The sequence below is a fragment of the Giraffa tippelskirchi genome, chromosome 11 (genome assembly GCF_054371585.1).
Source record: "Giraffa tippelskirchi isolate mGirTip1 chromosome 11, T2T-mGirTip1v1.2.pri, whole genome shotgun sequence".
In the NCBI taxonomy this organism is placed as follows: Eukaryota; Metazoa; Chordata; class Mammalia; order Artiodactyla; family Giraffidae; genus Giraffa; species Giraffa tippelskirchi.
The window spans coordinates 92,610,315-92,626,777 of NC_137285.1; the positions used below are offsets into that span (position 1 = coordinate 92,610,315).

The 16,463-nt window shown below is 34.7% G+C and overlaps 1 protein-coding gene across 1 annotated transcript in view; it reads left to right on the forward strand.

The window, feature by feature from the left end:
* Positions 1 to 16,463, forward strand: part of GUCY1A2 (guanylate cyclase 1 soluble subunit alpha 2) — a 273,648-nt gene that overhangs the window by 121,988 nt on the left and 135,197 nt on the right. The window contains exon 4 of the mRNA XM_081543221.1: positions 4,892 to 5,607. Within this exon, the coding sequence (XP_081399347.1) occupies positions 4,892 to 5,607 (716 nt within the window). The remainder of the gene's footprint in view (positions 1 to 4,891; positions 5,608 to 16,463) is intronic.

A 16,463-nucleotide genomic window follows, 5' to 3' on the forward strand; every position in this document is an offset into this window, starting at 1 on the left:
AACTACTTTTTCATTTGTGATATGAGTACTACTTGGTAATGATGTATCATTCTTTTATAGGTTGTTAAACTGTATTTGCTATTTTATTAATAGCAAATATTCATAAGAGAATATGAATACTGTATAGTATAATGTGTATGTATACTGAATAGTATACTGTATCAAGTTTTAGCATTAAAGTTATGTGGACTTAATAAAAAAGAATTGGGTAGCTTTAATTGTTTTCTATGGCCTGGAAATATTTAACTTTGGAATTATATATTTTTAAAAGCTATCCAAAACTCTGGCTGCCCATTTCATCTTGGGTCAATTTTTGTCATTTCTGTGCTGCTAAAAATTATCCATTTATGTTACATTTAAACATTTGTTGGCAGAACATTGTACGGTTATTTTGTGATTCCTCTATAGGAACTATATCTTCTTTCTCACTCCTAATTTAGTTTTAATCTACTAATTTCAGCTTTTATCTTTTAATTTTAAGCTCAATATTAATTTTCTTAATTGCAAGTTTTTATTTATTTACTTTTGTTGCTGAAAATATTTATGACACATATTTTTATTTGAATACAGTGACTGTTTTCCCTCATAGAATTTTGAATGAATTAGTTTCCTTTTCATTGATTTCTAGAAATTATAATTTCAATTTTTTCTTTTAATTCAAGAAAGGGTGGTATTTCACTTCTAAATAGATAAAGCTTTTTGATTTACCTTTTTAATGTATTTCTTATTGTTATTGATATTATAATCAGAAATTGTGATCTGCAAAATCTTACTTAAAATTATGTTATTGAAATTTTGTGGCTAAGTACTTGAGCAATTTTTGTAATTTCTTCAAATACAATAAATAGGCATACCTGTGTATACACATATACATATTTTTACTAAATTTTATTTATTTTAATGTCATTTTTCCAATACTTTTTAAAATTTTATAGTTCTTGATATTTATCTATGACTGTTTTTTAAATCTTTGATCCTTTTAGTTCTGTAAGAGGCATGTTACAGTTTACTAATGACATTTATTTTTATTAAACTTTTATTGAATATTTTGTTGAATTTATTTTTATTTAATTTCTCTATGATTTTGCTCTTTTTTCTCAGATGCATTTGATTCTGAGAGAGATATATTAAAGTTTCTCACTATAACCCAACTCAAATTTCCTCTATAGTTTTCTAGTTTTTTCATTAGATTAAGTTTAGATTTTAAAATGTGTCACACCCATATTGAAATATCATTCACATATAATAAAATTCACTCATTTAAAGTGGGTTTTTAGATAAGTGTGCAGCTGATATCACAATCAATTTTAGAATCTTTTATCACTTCATAAAGAAATCCCATGCTCATTAGCAATCAGTTCTTAATTGCTCATGCTTAATATATTTAGCTACGCTTTTGCAGGTTTATCTTTCTTAGGTCTTATTTGTAAATTGTGATTTTGTTGTATAATGACTCTATCCTGATTAGCACTTTTAACCTTAATTCCACCTTGTTTGATATTAATACTGTTTCTCCCTTGCTTTGATTCTTCTTTTAGTTCTTGAAATTTTTTGTCTAGCATTTATCCTCAGTCTTTTTTTTTTTTGCTGCTGCTGCTGCTGCTAAGTCGCTTCAGTCGTGTCCGACTCTGTGTGACCCCATGGACTGCAGCCTACCAGGCTCCTCTGTCCATGGGATTTTCCAGGCAAGAGTACTGGAGTTGATTTGTTTACACTTAATGAAATGCATAAATAATGGCTTCCTTTCTTCCATCTTTATTTATGGTGATTATTAATATTTTACTTTTTTCTTTTCCTTATTTTTGTGTTTTGATCATGTTGAATATTTACTTTTTTAACTTTTGTAGTTTGAAAGCTCTGTCTGCTTTCCCATTTCATTATTAGTTAGCTTTCCTTTCTTGTTACTAAAGTTAGATCCATGTTTTTTCTTCATTCTTTAAAAACAAAATATCACCTATTTCCCTACTAAGAATGTATTTTTTCTCTAGTTGCCAGATCCCATTTCAGTTCAGTTCAGTTCAGTTGCTCAGTTGTGTCTGACTCTTTGCGACCTATGAACCACAGCATGCCAGGCCTCCCTGTCCATCACCAACTCCCAGAGTTTACCCAGACTCGTGTCCATTGAGTCAGTGATGCCATCCAACCATCTCATCCTCTGTCGTCCACTTCTCCTCCTGTCCTCAATCTTCCCCAGCATCAGGGTCTTTTCAAATGAGTCAAAAGCCCATATAGTCACAGCTATAGTTTTTCCAGTAGTTATGTATGGATGTGAGCGTTGGACCATAAATAAGGCTGAGCACCAAAGAATTGATGTTTTCAAATTGTGGTTCTGGAGAAGACTCTTGAGAGTCCCTTAGACTGTAAGAAGATAAAACCAGTCAATCCCAAAGGAGATCAACCCTGAATATTCTTTGGAAGGACTGATGCTGAAGCTGAAGCTCCAATACTTTGGCCACCTGATGAAAAGAGCCAACTCATTGGAAAAGACCTTGATGCTGGGAAAGACTGAGAGCAGGGGAAGGGAGTGCCAGAGGATGAGATGGTTGGGTGGGATCACTGACTCGGTGGACATGAGTTTGAGCAAGCTCTGGGATATGGTGAAGGACAGGGAAGCCTGGCGTGCTGTAGTCCATGGGGTCGCAAAGAGTTGGACATGGCCAAGTGACTGAACAACAACAAAAAATTAATAATTAAAAAAAAATAATGGCAACACTGAATAGTGTCATTGAAGGAACATAATTTTAATTTGTGTTAGAATTTTTTAGTTACAGTATAGTGGTGATGACGTAAGGATTTTATATAGGAAGAAGTTTTAGGGAAGGGCATTTCAGACAGCTAGTAATCAAACCAGAAGATAATGGTTTATAATCCAAGAGAGAAGAGAGATTTAGGAGGAAGAGAAGATGAACACTGTCAAACTAAAGGGAAAAAAAAGCAACCAGAGTTAAGTAAGATAAGGACAAACTATGATATATTGGATTAACCAATTACAAAAGCAGTTTTAATGGAGCAGTTAGAGAAGGAGCCAAATTGCAGTGAATATCATCTATCTTGTTTTCTTTCTTTCACACTTGAGAATTAGACAGAAAATTACTATTATTATCAATTCTGACTGGCATTATTGTTAGTGAATGCAACATATGTTGAAGTTCAGTCTTGTAACATGACAATATGAGATGAGTGGTGATGTTTTTATCCTAGAAAGTGACTTTCTCAGCTTCTGTCAAATCTATTAAACTAAAATATATGTGAAATACGAATAAAGATACTGATTTTAGCTTAAACTTTCTACTTCTCATTTTACATTGATTTTAAGAACTTCTTTGTCAAACCAACCTCTTAACTTGGCTCCCACAATATTTAGACTCTATAGTAAGCTCTCAAAAATATATAATGTATTTGGACTATGTTTTGTAAGAATATTACTGACTCTGTTTTATCCCCTCACCTCTGGATGGGGAGAACTTACAGGGAATAGCAAACTAAGCTATAGACAACATAGACTGGTTTGCATTCTAACAGGACACCAGCAAAGGGACCTGTCTTTTCCTGTCAGATTTTCGGGACCTCCTCATAAGATGAGGTAGATAAGAAACAAAATATGAGTATATATAAACAACATATAACTGATTTCAGCCAAAGTCAAAGGAGACGCCAACAGGGTAACTCTATAGAGAAGGTTTATTTACGATACAAACTCAACTCTGATCTGTGCAGTGTTCTTCCTCAGGGTGGATCTTACTATTGATAGATCACGTATGACCCTGCTTGAAGTTACTATATAATGCATTGTGTGTATTTATTTATCACTATAATTCCATTATTAAAGGGTAGATTACGTTTTGCCATGGCATCTGGGAATAAGTATGAATTGAGAAAACTTACAAAGACTTTTAACTCTATCTGGTCAGATTCCTATTCCAATTTTGTCTGCTTTCAGTTTTGTGAATGAAAGAATGAAAGCAGATCATTCCACAGTTTTAATTCCTTGTTTTGTCTCTTCCTTCCTGGGGTCTAGCTGACCTGCATGATTTTCTTTGAGATTACTATTGTAACTTAAGCAATTCTGTTTGTGAAGATAACCTGATGCTTGTCTCTGGTTATATTTCCCATTTAACAAATGAATTGTGATAATTAAAATAATGATATTGAATGGGCATAATAGCCTCTTAAAAATTCTTCAATGGTGAGAGAAATTGCTAAGTAAAAGATAATATTCATGGTAATTACAGCGAATGGAGTATAATATTGAAAAGTAAAGTGAACAGCTAGATTAGCAGCTTTTAAAAAGATCATGCTCCAGGGGTTGAGGGAACCCAAGAATGAATAGCTGGAGCACTACGGATTTTAGGGCAGCAAAACTACTCTGCATGATACTAAAATGGTGGGCACATATTATTACACATTTGTCAAAACTCAAGGATATATAACATCAAGAATGAATCCTAATGTAAACTATGAACTTTGGATGATAATGTTATATACATATAGGTTCATTGATTGTAACAAATGTACCACTGTAGTATATAATATCAATAGTTTCCAGGGGAGGAGGTTGTGTGTGGGAAGTATACAGGGGGTACATGGACAATATATTTATATTCAGCTAAGTTTTCCTATGTATCTAAAACTACTCTAAAAATAGTATATTTAAAATCTAACAACCACAAAATGTTTATGTTCATTAACATTTTAGAAGCATCCAGAAGATGAAGTGAAATTTGCTTTCTCTAAATCAAAATGACTTAACCTATTTGGGAAACTTGTGTACCCAAGGGGACTGCTCCTCTTGCTTTGGTCACTAGCTACCTCTTCTGATAAACATTTAAAAAGCTATGAATTCAATGACTTGTATGATATCTTATTAACATTTGCTTCCATTTACCTCTAGGTTTGAAGTTTGAGGAAATCCAAGAAAGATTTGGTGAGGAGTTCTTTAATATATGCTTTGATGACAATGAGAGAGTCCTTCGAGCTGTAGGGGGCACATTGCAGGACTTTTTTAATGGCTTTGATGCTTTGTTGGAACATATTAGAACTTCTTTTGGAAAACAGGCCACTCTAGAGTCACCATCATTCCTATGCAAAGAGCTCCCTGAAGGCACTCTTATACTCCACTACTTCCACCCTCACCACATTGTGGGGTTTGCCATGCTTGGAATGATTAAGGCTGCAGGAAAGAAGATCTATCGGCTGGATGTCGAAGTGAACCAGGTCGCTGAGAAACTGTGCTCCGATGGTTCAAACCCAGGCAATTGTAACGGCCTTGCTTTCCTTATCAGACAATGTGAAAATGCTAATATCACGAAGAACCTTCCACAGGGAACATCCCAAGTTCCTGCGGACCTCAGAATTAGCATCAACACCTTCTGCAGAGCCTTCCCTTTTCACCTGATGTTTGACCCCCACATGTCAGTCCTTCAGCTGGGGGAAGGCCTAAGGAAGCAGCTCCGATGTGACACTCACAAAGTGCTCAAGTTTGAGGACTGCTTTGAGATCATTTCTCCGAAGGTTAATGCCACCTTCGAAAGGGTTCTGCTGCGCCTATCCACCCCGTTTGTGATTAGGACCAAGCCTGAGGCTTCTGGCACTGAGAATAAAGACAAGGTAAGTGGCCATGGGCTTGATATGGGTGATAGGAACTGGGAGATTTCATAATCCTTTTGGTATATTACATACTGGCGGTACTTATAATTATTTAGGTAAGAGATCCTAGAGTGCCATTTAGAAAATTACTGGTTTCTGGATATATGTAAAAAGACTTGACCCTATTCCCAGCCATTTTGCATATTGTCTGCCTCTTTCATTAATCTATTTCATCATATAAAAAGCAGACATTTATTATTACTAACCATATTACAAAAATGATAGGATTTACTGAAGACCTGATACTATAAATCCACAAATATTTCCACAGATTGAGTCAAGCTCTGAGAGAAATAGTAAGACTCACTTCAACATTGTGGGAATTGCTTGCCTTATCCTTAAATAAATACAAGTAAAAGCTAGCTACACTTTGAATATGTTATGTTCTAAATTTCACAACCTAGGAACTCTGGTTTACATCCTCTATTTTTCTTAATATGCAGAATAATATATTAAGTGACTATATCAAAACTTCTAATTAAATTTTAGAGTTGAAAAAGAGGCATTTAGAACATTTTCACTCCTTGAGAGAATACACTGGAATTATTCTATTTTTTTAAGTTTAGGGAATATTAAAGCTGTGGTTTTGTTTTCTAGAAGTACAGTATTTGGCTAGGAGGGTTTGAAGCATTTTGGGCCTTAAAATTGAAGTTAATATTATTGAAAATGTGCTTTAAGTAAAATATATTATTGTCAATGTTGATTGCTTTATATATTTTATAGATTTTAGAACAATCGATTCAATTTAAAGTTACTGCTTCAAGGTTTTCCCCCTATATTTCATCTGGCTTGTATGTCTATTTAATTTGTATACCACAGTAAGAAATAGACACAATGAGATGATGACTAAAATGTCAAGGCCCCCTGCAAGTTCCAATAATAAGAAACTGCTCATTAAGAAGATCCAATTATAATTTAAATATGTTAGTGGCTGTTTCAAAATAAAGCAGCAATAGACAGCATTTTCATTTAAAATAGGGGTAGCAGTCCTCTTATTCTGTTTACATTCCTGCTTATTCACCTGGGTTTGCTAGAGTGAGACATTCCGGAGGCTACAGTTAGCCCACACAAAATTATAGTCAATAAAGCTATGACATGGAATCTCAACCAGATGAGTAATATTTTTCAGTTATTTTAGTGCCAAAATTATAGTTTTCCAAAACATGAAAAGAAGAAAATCAGAATTAAAAATTACGATCCTGTTGATAAATTTGGCCTGATTTATGATTGTTTCCATAATCGCTGGCCTTGTTAATAGTTGTCTGAGGTTTCCAGTTTTATATTGGACTTTTATAAGAAAGTGCTATTTTTCAACAATGTAAGATATTTATTCTTTAGTCTACAGTGAAGGCTTTCATTGTAATGTAGCTATTTTGGCTATGCACATACTACCAGTTAGCTACCACCCCCCTCCATCAAAAAGAAAAGCAACAAAAAACAAGAGCTAATCATACAGCTGAATGATAGTAAATCATTTTCAGAGTGAACTGTATTGCTTTTGCTAAACCATGATCTTTGTCATTTTGTATTTTCAGTTAGGGTTAACAATATAGCTAGAGGTAGAATACTTCTGTGAGTGATTTGGTGAGGTAGTCATCATCTTAGTTTCAGAGAATTTATACCTTTATTCTGCAATAATAAGGTCTAAAGACATGTGTTGGTTACCAGAAGCAAGAATGTCACTGAGAGGTATCTAATAGATTTCCAAAGAGGCAAAAGGGAATCTGATTTTCAACCAGGAAAAGCTCGATCTGTTATTAAAACTAAGTTAAATAATCCTCTGACAACTTAGGCTGCCTATTTTAGAGAGTTATTTGAAAAGATTATGCGAGACAGAATAAGAGACACAGATGCATAGAACAATTTTATGGACTCTGAGGGAGAAGGTGAGGGTGGGACGTTCTGGGAGAATAGCATTGAAACATGTATATTATCATATGTGAAACAGAACACCATTCCTTGTTCGATGCATGAGACAAGGGCTCAGGGCCGGGGCAATGGGATGACCCAGAGGGATGGGATGGGGAGGGAGGTGGGTGGGGGGTCCAGGAAGGGGAACACATGTAAAAAAAAAAAAAAAGATTAAATGGCATAATTCATGTAAAATTCTTACATCCTTGGCTTCAGGGTTAAGTGTTGATTAAATGTTCATTATTATTAATTCTACCATTGTTATAATTATTGTTCCTTTCCTCTTGTAACATTCTTCCTATCCATTCTCCTCTCTTCTTGTGTTACGGAAGTAAGTACTGGAAGTCAGTAGGTTGAATAATTTTGGAGAAGTACCAAGTCTGCCTAACATCATCATGAAATATGATTTGGGTTTATCTTAATAATGACTAGAAGACTGTCACAAATTCTATAGGATTGTTGTTTGAGTCTGCTTTTTTATTTATAGACTATCATTATTTTAAAGTCCCTAGCATTCTTTTTTTCTTTTTAATTTTTTTTTTATTAAAGGATAATTGCTTTAGAGAATTTTGTTGTTTTCTGTCAAACCTCAACTTGAATCAGCCACAGGTATATATATATATATATATCCCTCCCTCACTTTTGAACCTCCCTCCCATCTCCCTCCCTAGCCCACCCCTCTAGGTTGATACAGAGCCCCTGTATGAGTTTCCTGAGCCATACAGCAAATTCCCATTGGCTATCTATTTTACATATGCTAATGTAGGATTCCATGTTACTCTTTCCATACATCTCACCCTATCCTCCCCTCTTCCCATGTCCATAAGCCTATTATCTATGTCTGTTTCACCACTGCTGCCCTGTAAATAAATTCTTCAGTACCATTTTTCTATATTCTGTATATATGCATTAGAATACAATATTTATCTTTCTCTTTCTGACTCATTTCACTTTGTATAGTAGTTTCTAGGTTCATCCACCTCATTAGACCTGGGTTCAATTCCTGGGTCAGGAAGATCCCATGGAGAAGGAAATGGCAACTCATTCCAGTATTCTTTCCTGGAAAATCCCATGGACAGAGGAGCCTGGCAGGCTACATTCCATGGGGTTGCAAGAGTCAGACACAACTTAGTGACTAAACCACCACCACCATACCATCTTCCATAGTGGCTGTATCAATTTACATTCCCACCAACAGTTCAAGAATGTTCCCTTTTTTCCACACCCTCTCCAGCATTTATTGTTTGTAGACTTTTTGAGATGGCCATTCTGACTGTGTGAGGTGATATCTCATTGTAGTTTTGATTTGCATTTCTCTAATAATGAGCAATGTTGAGCATCTTTTCATGAGTTTGTTAGCCATCTGTATGTCTTCTTTGGTGAAATGTCTGTTTAGGTCTTCTGCTCCCTTTTTGATTGGGTTGTTTGTTTTTCTGGTATTGAGTTGTATGGGCTGCTTGTATATTTGGAAATTAATCCTTTGCCAGTTGTTTCAGTTGCATTATTTTGTCCCATTCTGAGGGTTGTCTTTTCACCTTGCTTATAGTTTCCTTTGCTGTGCAAAAGATTTTAGGTTTAATTGGGTCCCACTTGTTTACTTTGGTTTTTATTTCCATTTCTCAAGAAGGAGGGTCATAGAGGATCTTGCTGTGATTTATGTCATCGAGTGTTCTGCCTATGTTTTCCTCTAAGAGTTTTATAGTTTCTGGTCTTACATTTAGGTTTGTAATTCATTTTGAGTTTAACTTTGTGTTTGGTGTTCTAATTTCATTCTTTTCATTCTTTTGATGTAGTTGTCCAGTTTTCCCAGCACCATTAATTGAAGAGGTTATCTTTGCCCCATTGTGTATTCTTGCCTCCTTTGTCAAAAATAAGGTACTCATAGGTGCATGGGTTTATTTCTGGACTTTCTATCTTGTTCCATTGAGCTATATTTCTGTTTTTATGCCAGTATCATACTGTCCTGATGACTGTAGCTTTGTGGTATAATCTGAAGTCAGGAAGGTTGATTCCTCCAGCTCCATTCTTCTTTCTCAAGACTGCTTTGGCTATTCAGGGTCTTTTGTGTTTTCATATGAATTGTGAAATTTTTTGTTCTAGTTCTGTGAAAAATATCATTGGTAATTTGGTAGGGATCACATTGAATCTGTAGATTGCCTTTGGTAGTATAGACATTTTTCACAATATTTATTCTTCCTACCCAGGAACATGGAATATCTCTCAATCTGTTAATGTCATCTTTGATTTCTTTCATTAGTGTCTTATAATTTTCTGTGCATAGTTCTTTTGTCTCCTTGGGTAAGTTTACTCCTAGATATTTAATTCTTTTTGTTACAATGATGAATGGGATTGATTCCTTAATTTCTCTTTTGGATTTTTCATTATTAGTATATAGAAATGAAAGTGATTTCTCTGTCTTGATTTTGTATCCTGAAACTTTGCTAAATTCATTGATTAGCTCTAGTAATTTTCTGATACTATCTTTAGGGGTTTCTATGTACAGTATCATGTCATCTGCAAACAGTGAGAGGTTTACTTCTTCTTTTCTGATCTGGATTCCTTTTATTTCCTTTTCTTCTCTGATTGCTGTAGCTAGGACATCCAGAACTATGTTGAATAATAGTGGTGAAAGTGAACACCCTTGTCTTGTTCCTGATCTTAGGGGGATCTCAATGCATATTCACCATTGAGAATAATATTTGCTGTAGGCTTATCATATATGGTCTTTATTGTGTTGAGCAAGGTTCTATGTCCGTTTTTTGAAGTTTTAATCATAAAATGGTGCTGAATAATGTCAAAGGCTTTTTCTGCATCTATTGAGATTATCATACGGTTTTTATCTTTCAATTTATTAATATGGTATATCACATTGATTGATTTACATATAATGAAGAATCCTTTCATTCCTGGAATAAACCCAACTTGATCATGGTGTATGAGCTTTTTGATGTGTTGCTGAATTCTGTTTGCTAAAATTTTGTTGAGGATTTTTACAGCTATGTTCATCAGTGATATTGGCATGTATGTTTCTTTTTTGTGTTGTCTCTGAATTGGTTTTGGTATTAGAGTGATTGTGGCCTTGTAGAATGAGTTTGGAAGTGTTTCTTCCTCTGCAATTTTTTGAAAGTGTTTTAGAAGGATAGGCATTAGTGCTTCTCAAAATGTTTTGATAGACTTCTCCCTAATAGCCTCTTACAATCCTCTGTATATCTGCATTGTGTGTTGTAACCTCTCCTTTTTTATTTCTGAGTTTGTTGATTTGATTCTTCTCTCTTTTTTTCTTGATGAGTCTGGCTAAAGGTTTGTCAATTTTTTTATCTTCTCAAAGAATCAGTTTTTATTCTTATTAATCTTTACTATTGTTTCTTTCATTTCTTTTTCATTTATTTCTGCTCTGATCTTTATGATTTCTTTCCTTCTACTAATTTTGGGGGGTTTTTTATTCTTCTTTTTCCAGTTATTTTAGGTGTAAAATTAGGTTGTCATTCAATGTTTTTCTTGTTTCTTGAGGTAGAATTGTATTGTTATAAACTTCCCTCTTAGTACTGCTTTTGCTGCATCCCATAGGATTTGAGTTCTCATATTTTCATTGTCATTTGTTTTTAGAAATTTTTTGATTTCCCTTTTGATTCTTTATAACCTGTTGGTTATTTACAAATGTGTTGTTTAATCTCCATGTGTTTGTGTTTCTTACAGTTTTTTTCTTATAATTGATATCTAGTCTCATAGCATTGTGGCTTGATATGATTTCAATTTTCTTAAATTTACCAAGGATTGATTTGTGACACAAGATGTTGTCTGTCCTGGAGAATGTTCCATGTGCACTTGAGAAGAAGCTGTATTCTTCTGCATTTGGATGGAATGTCCTGAAGATATCAATGAGATCCAGCTCATCTAATGTATCATTGAAGACGTGTTTCCGCATTGATTTGCTGTTTTGATGATCTGTCCATTGGTGTGAGTGGAGTGTTAAAGTCTCCTACTATTATTGTGTTACTGTCAATTTCTCCTTTTGTGTCTGTTAGTATTTGCCTCTTGTATTGAGGTACTCCTATGTTGGGTGATTAGATATTGACAATTTTTATGACTTCCTCTTGAATTGAACCCTGATCATTATGTAGTGTCCTTCCTTATCTCTTGAAATCTTTATTTTAAGGTCTATTTTGTCTGATATGAGGATTGCTACTGCAGCTTTCTTTTGCTTCCCATTTGCATGGAATATATGTTTCTATCCTCTCACTCTCAGTCTATATGAGTCTTTAGGTCTGAAGTGGGTTTTTTGTAGACAGGAAACATATAGTCCTTTGAGATCTGTAAAATTTCTGTAGAGAAATTAGCAGAAAGCCTTATTAGGGTTTCATTTATATCTTTCATATATATATTTATTTATTTTCATATATATATATTTCATATATATCTTTATTTTTATCTTGCTGTCTTTGGAATTCTCTCCTTAACTTTTGCCATTTCAATTATAATATATCTTGGTGCAGGTCTGTTTGGGTTCATCATATTTGGAACTCTATGATTCCTGTGCTTTGATATCTATTTCTTTCTATAGGTTTGGGAAGTTTTCAGTCATAATTTCTCCAAATACATTTTTGATTCCCTTCTCTCTCTTTTTCCTTTCTGGACACCTGTAGTGCAAATTTTGGAATGCTTAACGTTTTAAAACTCTCTTAATTTCTCCTTTTGGGATTTATTTTTCTTTCTGCTGTTCTGATTGGGTAATTTCCATCATTCTGTTTTCCATATCATTTACATGTTCCTTCTGTATCATTTCAGTTCACTTCAATTCAGTTGTCCAGTTGTGTCTAAGTCTTCCTGACCCCGTGGACTGTAGCATGCCAGGCTTCCTTGTCCATCACCAACTCCCAGAGCTTGCTCAAACTCATGTCCATTGAGTCAGTGATGCCATCCAACGATGTCATCCTCTGTCATCCCCTTCTCCTCCTGCCTTCAATCTTTCCCAGCCTCAGGGACTTTTCTAACGAGTCAGCTCTTTGCATCAGGTGGCCAAAGTATTGGAGCTTCAGTTTCAGCATCAGTCCTTCCAATGAATATTCAGGACTGATTTCCTTTAGGATGGACTGGTTGGATCTCATTGCAGTCCAAGGGACTCTCAAGAGTCTTCTCCAACACCACAGTTCAAAAGCGTCAGTTCTTCAGTGTTCAGCTTTCTTTATGTATCACTTAGTCTGCTGTTAACTCCTTGTAGTATGTTTTTTATTTCAGCTATTGTATTATTCATTCCTGATTGGGTGTTTTTATATTTTCTAGCTCCTTGTTGAAATGATCAGTGTTTAGATCATTTCTTCTCCCTAATGCAGTTAGCATTTTTATTACCAATGTTTTGGATTCTTATCCAGTGAACTGTTTATTTCTGTTTTGTTATTTTTTTCCAATGGTTTTCTCTGGCCCTTTTAATTAAGAGTAGTTCCTCTGCCTTTTAACTTTAGTTACCTTTCTCTACTTCTATGAATTTAGCTGAAACAGTTACCTATTGCAGTTTTGAAGGTATTTTCTTATATGGAAACATATATATGCAGAGTGTGTATGCTCAGGACCTTTGATGGGAGGACTGGACTTGACATTGACAACAATCACATCTTTCCTAGATGTGTGCTGGTGTCTGTCACCTTGATATTTACAGTTGGTGGGGATCCAGATAGAGTGGCTAGAGACAGCACTGTGTGTGACGTGGGACTTCCCTCTGCTCAGTGGCCATCACTGCCCTGTCAGAGGTAGAAGATTTGTCTCAGGTTCCAGGAGCAGAAGCCTTGAGGGTTGGCCTTGTTGTGGCTCTGCCCAGAGACTTCTGCATCGAGGAGTTGCACAGTGCCCAGAGGTCTGATGCACTGCCTGTGTAGGTGTCTACGCCTCTGGTGCAAGTCCCCTTTGTTATTCACAAACAATCATTACCCTCTGCTTCCACCACCCCCACCCTGTTGTGAAGCGTCTTTCCTGGGCTGGTAGGGTCCTAGGTGGATTCTTGGTGTATGTTGGGTTAGCTGTGGTCTAGTCCTCACCATCAGATATCTGGGCTGCTTCTTAGGTACCGCTTGAGTAAGCACCAACTTCCTTCTTGGGACTGGTTTATCTCCATGTCCCATGGTCAAATCTTTTCTCTGGTCCTTCTCATCCTAGATTCAGTGCCATGCTGTGACATGGAATAAGCAAGAGTAGGGTGTTCCCTTTGTTCTTTTTGGGGCATGCTGAGAGTCAGTTGCAGGATCCCTAGCAGAGCAGACCTATCTCTGACCTGCCTCAAGAACTAGCTAGCATATGTGCACACTGCAGGAACAGAGTCCAGTCTTTTCCCTAAATTTCTGTTTGTTGAAATGGACCTCCACCTAGCCTAGGGGGTGTATCTTCTCCACATAGGTCCAGGACTGGGATGCCCAGCCTGTGGCTTCACCTGCTTACTCCCCAGGGTTTTCACCTGAGTGTCAGCTCATGTAATTGTCCCCTCCCTGGACCCAAATCCAAACTCAATTGCTTGTCTTCTCTTCCTGCTCAATTACATATTTATTTTCTTTACACTCTTGGTTGAAAAGGAGTCCTTCTGCTAGTCTAGAGTTAGTTATCAGTGAGAATTTGTCAACATACATATTTATTTTTGATGTGTTTGTTGGGGAGAGATGAATGCCACATCCACTTACTCTGTCGCCTTGATATCACTACTTCCAAGTTGAAATTCTGATGCAGATATTACTGAGGCTTATCCTGATATTTTTTCTTGATTCTTTTTAATGCCAGTAATGTTAAAATTACTATATAGTAGATGTTATATTACTATATAGTTACTTATTCTGTATATTTAAAGGACGAGGTAGATGATTGCATGGTGAATTATGTATTCCTTACAGTAATCCTCATGCTTAATATATGCATTTTGCCATGTTTTTATTTTTGTTGGCAAGAAAGTCTACATCTTTGAACTTACAAAAGAAAGTGCCCTTACTTTCAGATATTATTTAGTTCTAGCATAGGCTCTGATGAGTGTGAAATTAGCCCCTTTAGTTAAAAATTGTTCTGAATTTTTCTTTGATTGTTCCTTTTGTTTTTAACAGTATTATTTTATTTATCTGGTAGATTTCAGATTCAGTAAATTAAAATTGAACAGCTGTTTTGAGTGTGTCGTCTACTTGCTGATTTTTAATGGTGCTCTTTATTCATACTAACATTTTTTATAAGTATATGGTACAATTATTTTTAGTAATTATATTTAATTGTGCAACTATGACAAAGACTCCATTTTAGAATACTTTATCACACCAAAAATCCTGTGCCAATTTGCAGTCAATCCCTGCTCTAACTCCCAACTCCAGGCAACTACTGGTCTACTTTCATCTCTATAGATGCTTTTTCTACACATTTCTTATAAATATTATCATAAAATGTAGTCTTTTTTTGGTCTGGCATAATGTTTTTGAAGTTTATTCATGTTGTACCATGTATGAGCAATCTGTTCTTTTTTAGTACTGAACAGTATTCCATTGCATGGATATACCACAGTTTGTTTACCCATTTAAGAGTTGATGGATACTGGATTGTTTTCACATTTTGATGATTATTAATAATGTTGCAATGAACATTTAAATACAAGAGTTTTGTTGCATATATTTCTATTCTCTTGGGCCAATTCCTAGGAAAGGAATTGCTATGTGATATACTAAGTATATGTTTTCATTTTTAAAGAAATTGCCACACTGTTTACCCAAGAGGCCGTGCCATTTCACATTTCACCAGTAATGTATGCAGGTTTAAGTTTCTTTATATTCTCACCGGATCTTGATATTATCACTCTTTTTGATCATAATCATCCTAGCGAGTTCTGAGTGATAGAGTGTTTAATGTACATTTCCCTGATGACTAATTAATATTAAGCATTTTTTCTTGTGCTTATTAGCTAGTGATAGAATTTTTTTGTTAAATGCATAATCAATATTTTTTTTCTATATTTAATTGTGTTTTTTATCTCCCTATTATTGAATTGTAGATTCTTAAAAATAATATACATTCTGGGTATTATATTGACTCCAAACAGTGCTGTCTTTGAAATACAAAAGCTTCAGTTTTGATGATAACATCATTTCCTTTTATGGATCATGCTTTTGGTATGATACCTAATAAAACTTTTGTATAACTCAGGATCAAAGATATTTTCTCCATCTAACTGTTTTATAATTTTAGCTCTTACATTTAGATTTTAGATCCATTTTGAGGTATATTTTGTGTATGTTATAAGTGCCCAAATTTTTGTTGTTTTTTTCACACATAGATGTCAAATTGTTTCACCAGTTTTTGAGAAAATTATCATTTAATCAATGAATTGCCTCTAACTTTGTCAAAATTAACTGACTAAAATATTTCTAGGTTTCCTGTTCTTTTCTCTTTTAAAATATGTGACCTTATGCTAACAGCACAATGTTTTGATACTGTATCAAAATAAGTTTTGTAATTGGATATTTTAAGTCTTCCAAATTGGTTCCTTTTTGAAATTGTTTTGGCTATTCTCGATCCCTTGTGTTTCAACATAATTTTATGATCTGTCTTTAGATTCATAAAATACTTTTGGAATTTTGATATTGGTTGTACTGAATTTATAGATCAATTTGGAAAGTATAATTATCTTAACAATGTTGCCTTCCATTACATAAGAATATTTCTCAACTCATTTAGATCTTTCACTTTGTCAAGAAATGTTTTATGGTTTTCAGTGTACAGCTCTTGCACTTTTTTGTTTATTTTTATTCTTCATCTTATCATGAATGGAATGTTTTGAAATTTTATTTTTCTTAGAATAAGGGAATATATATTATATTTGTATATTGATCTTGAGTCTTATGACCCTTCCTAAACTCAGAATAGTTTGATATTGAATTGGAGGGGTAGATTCATTA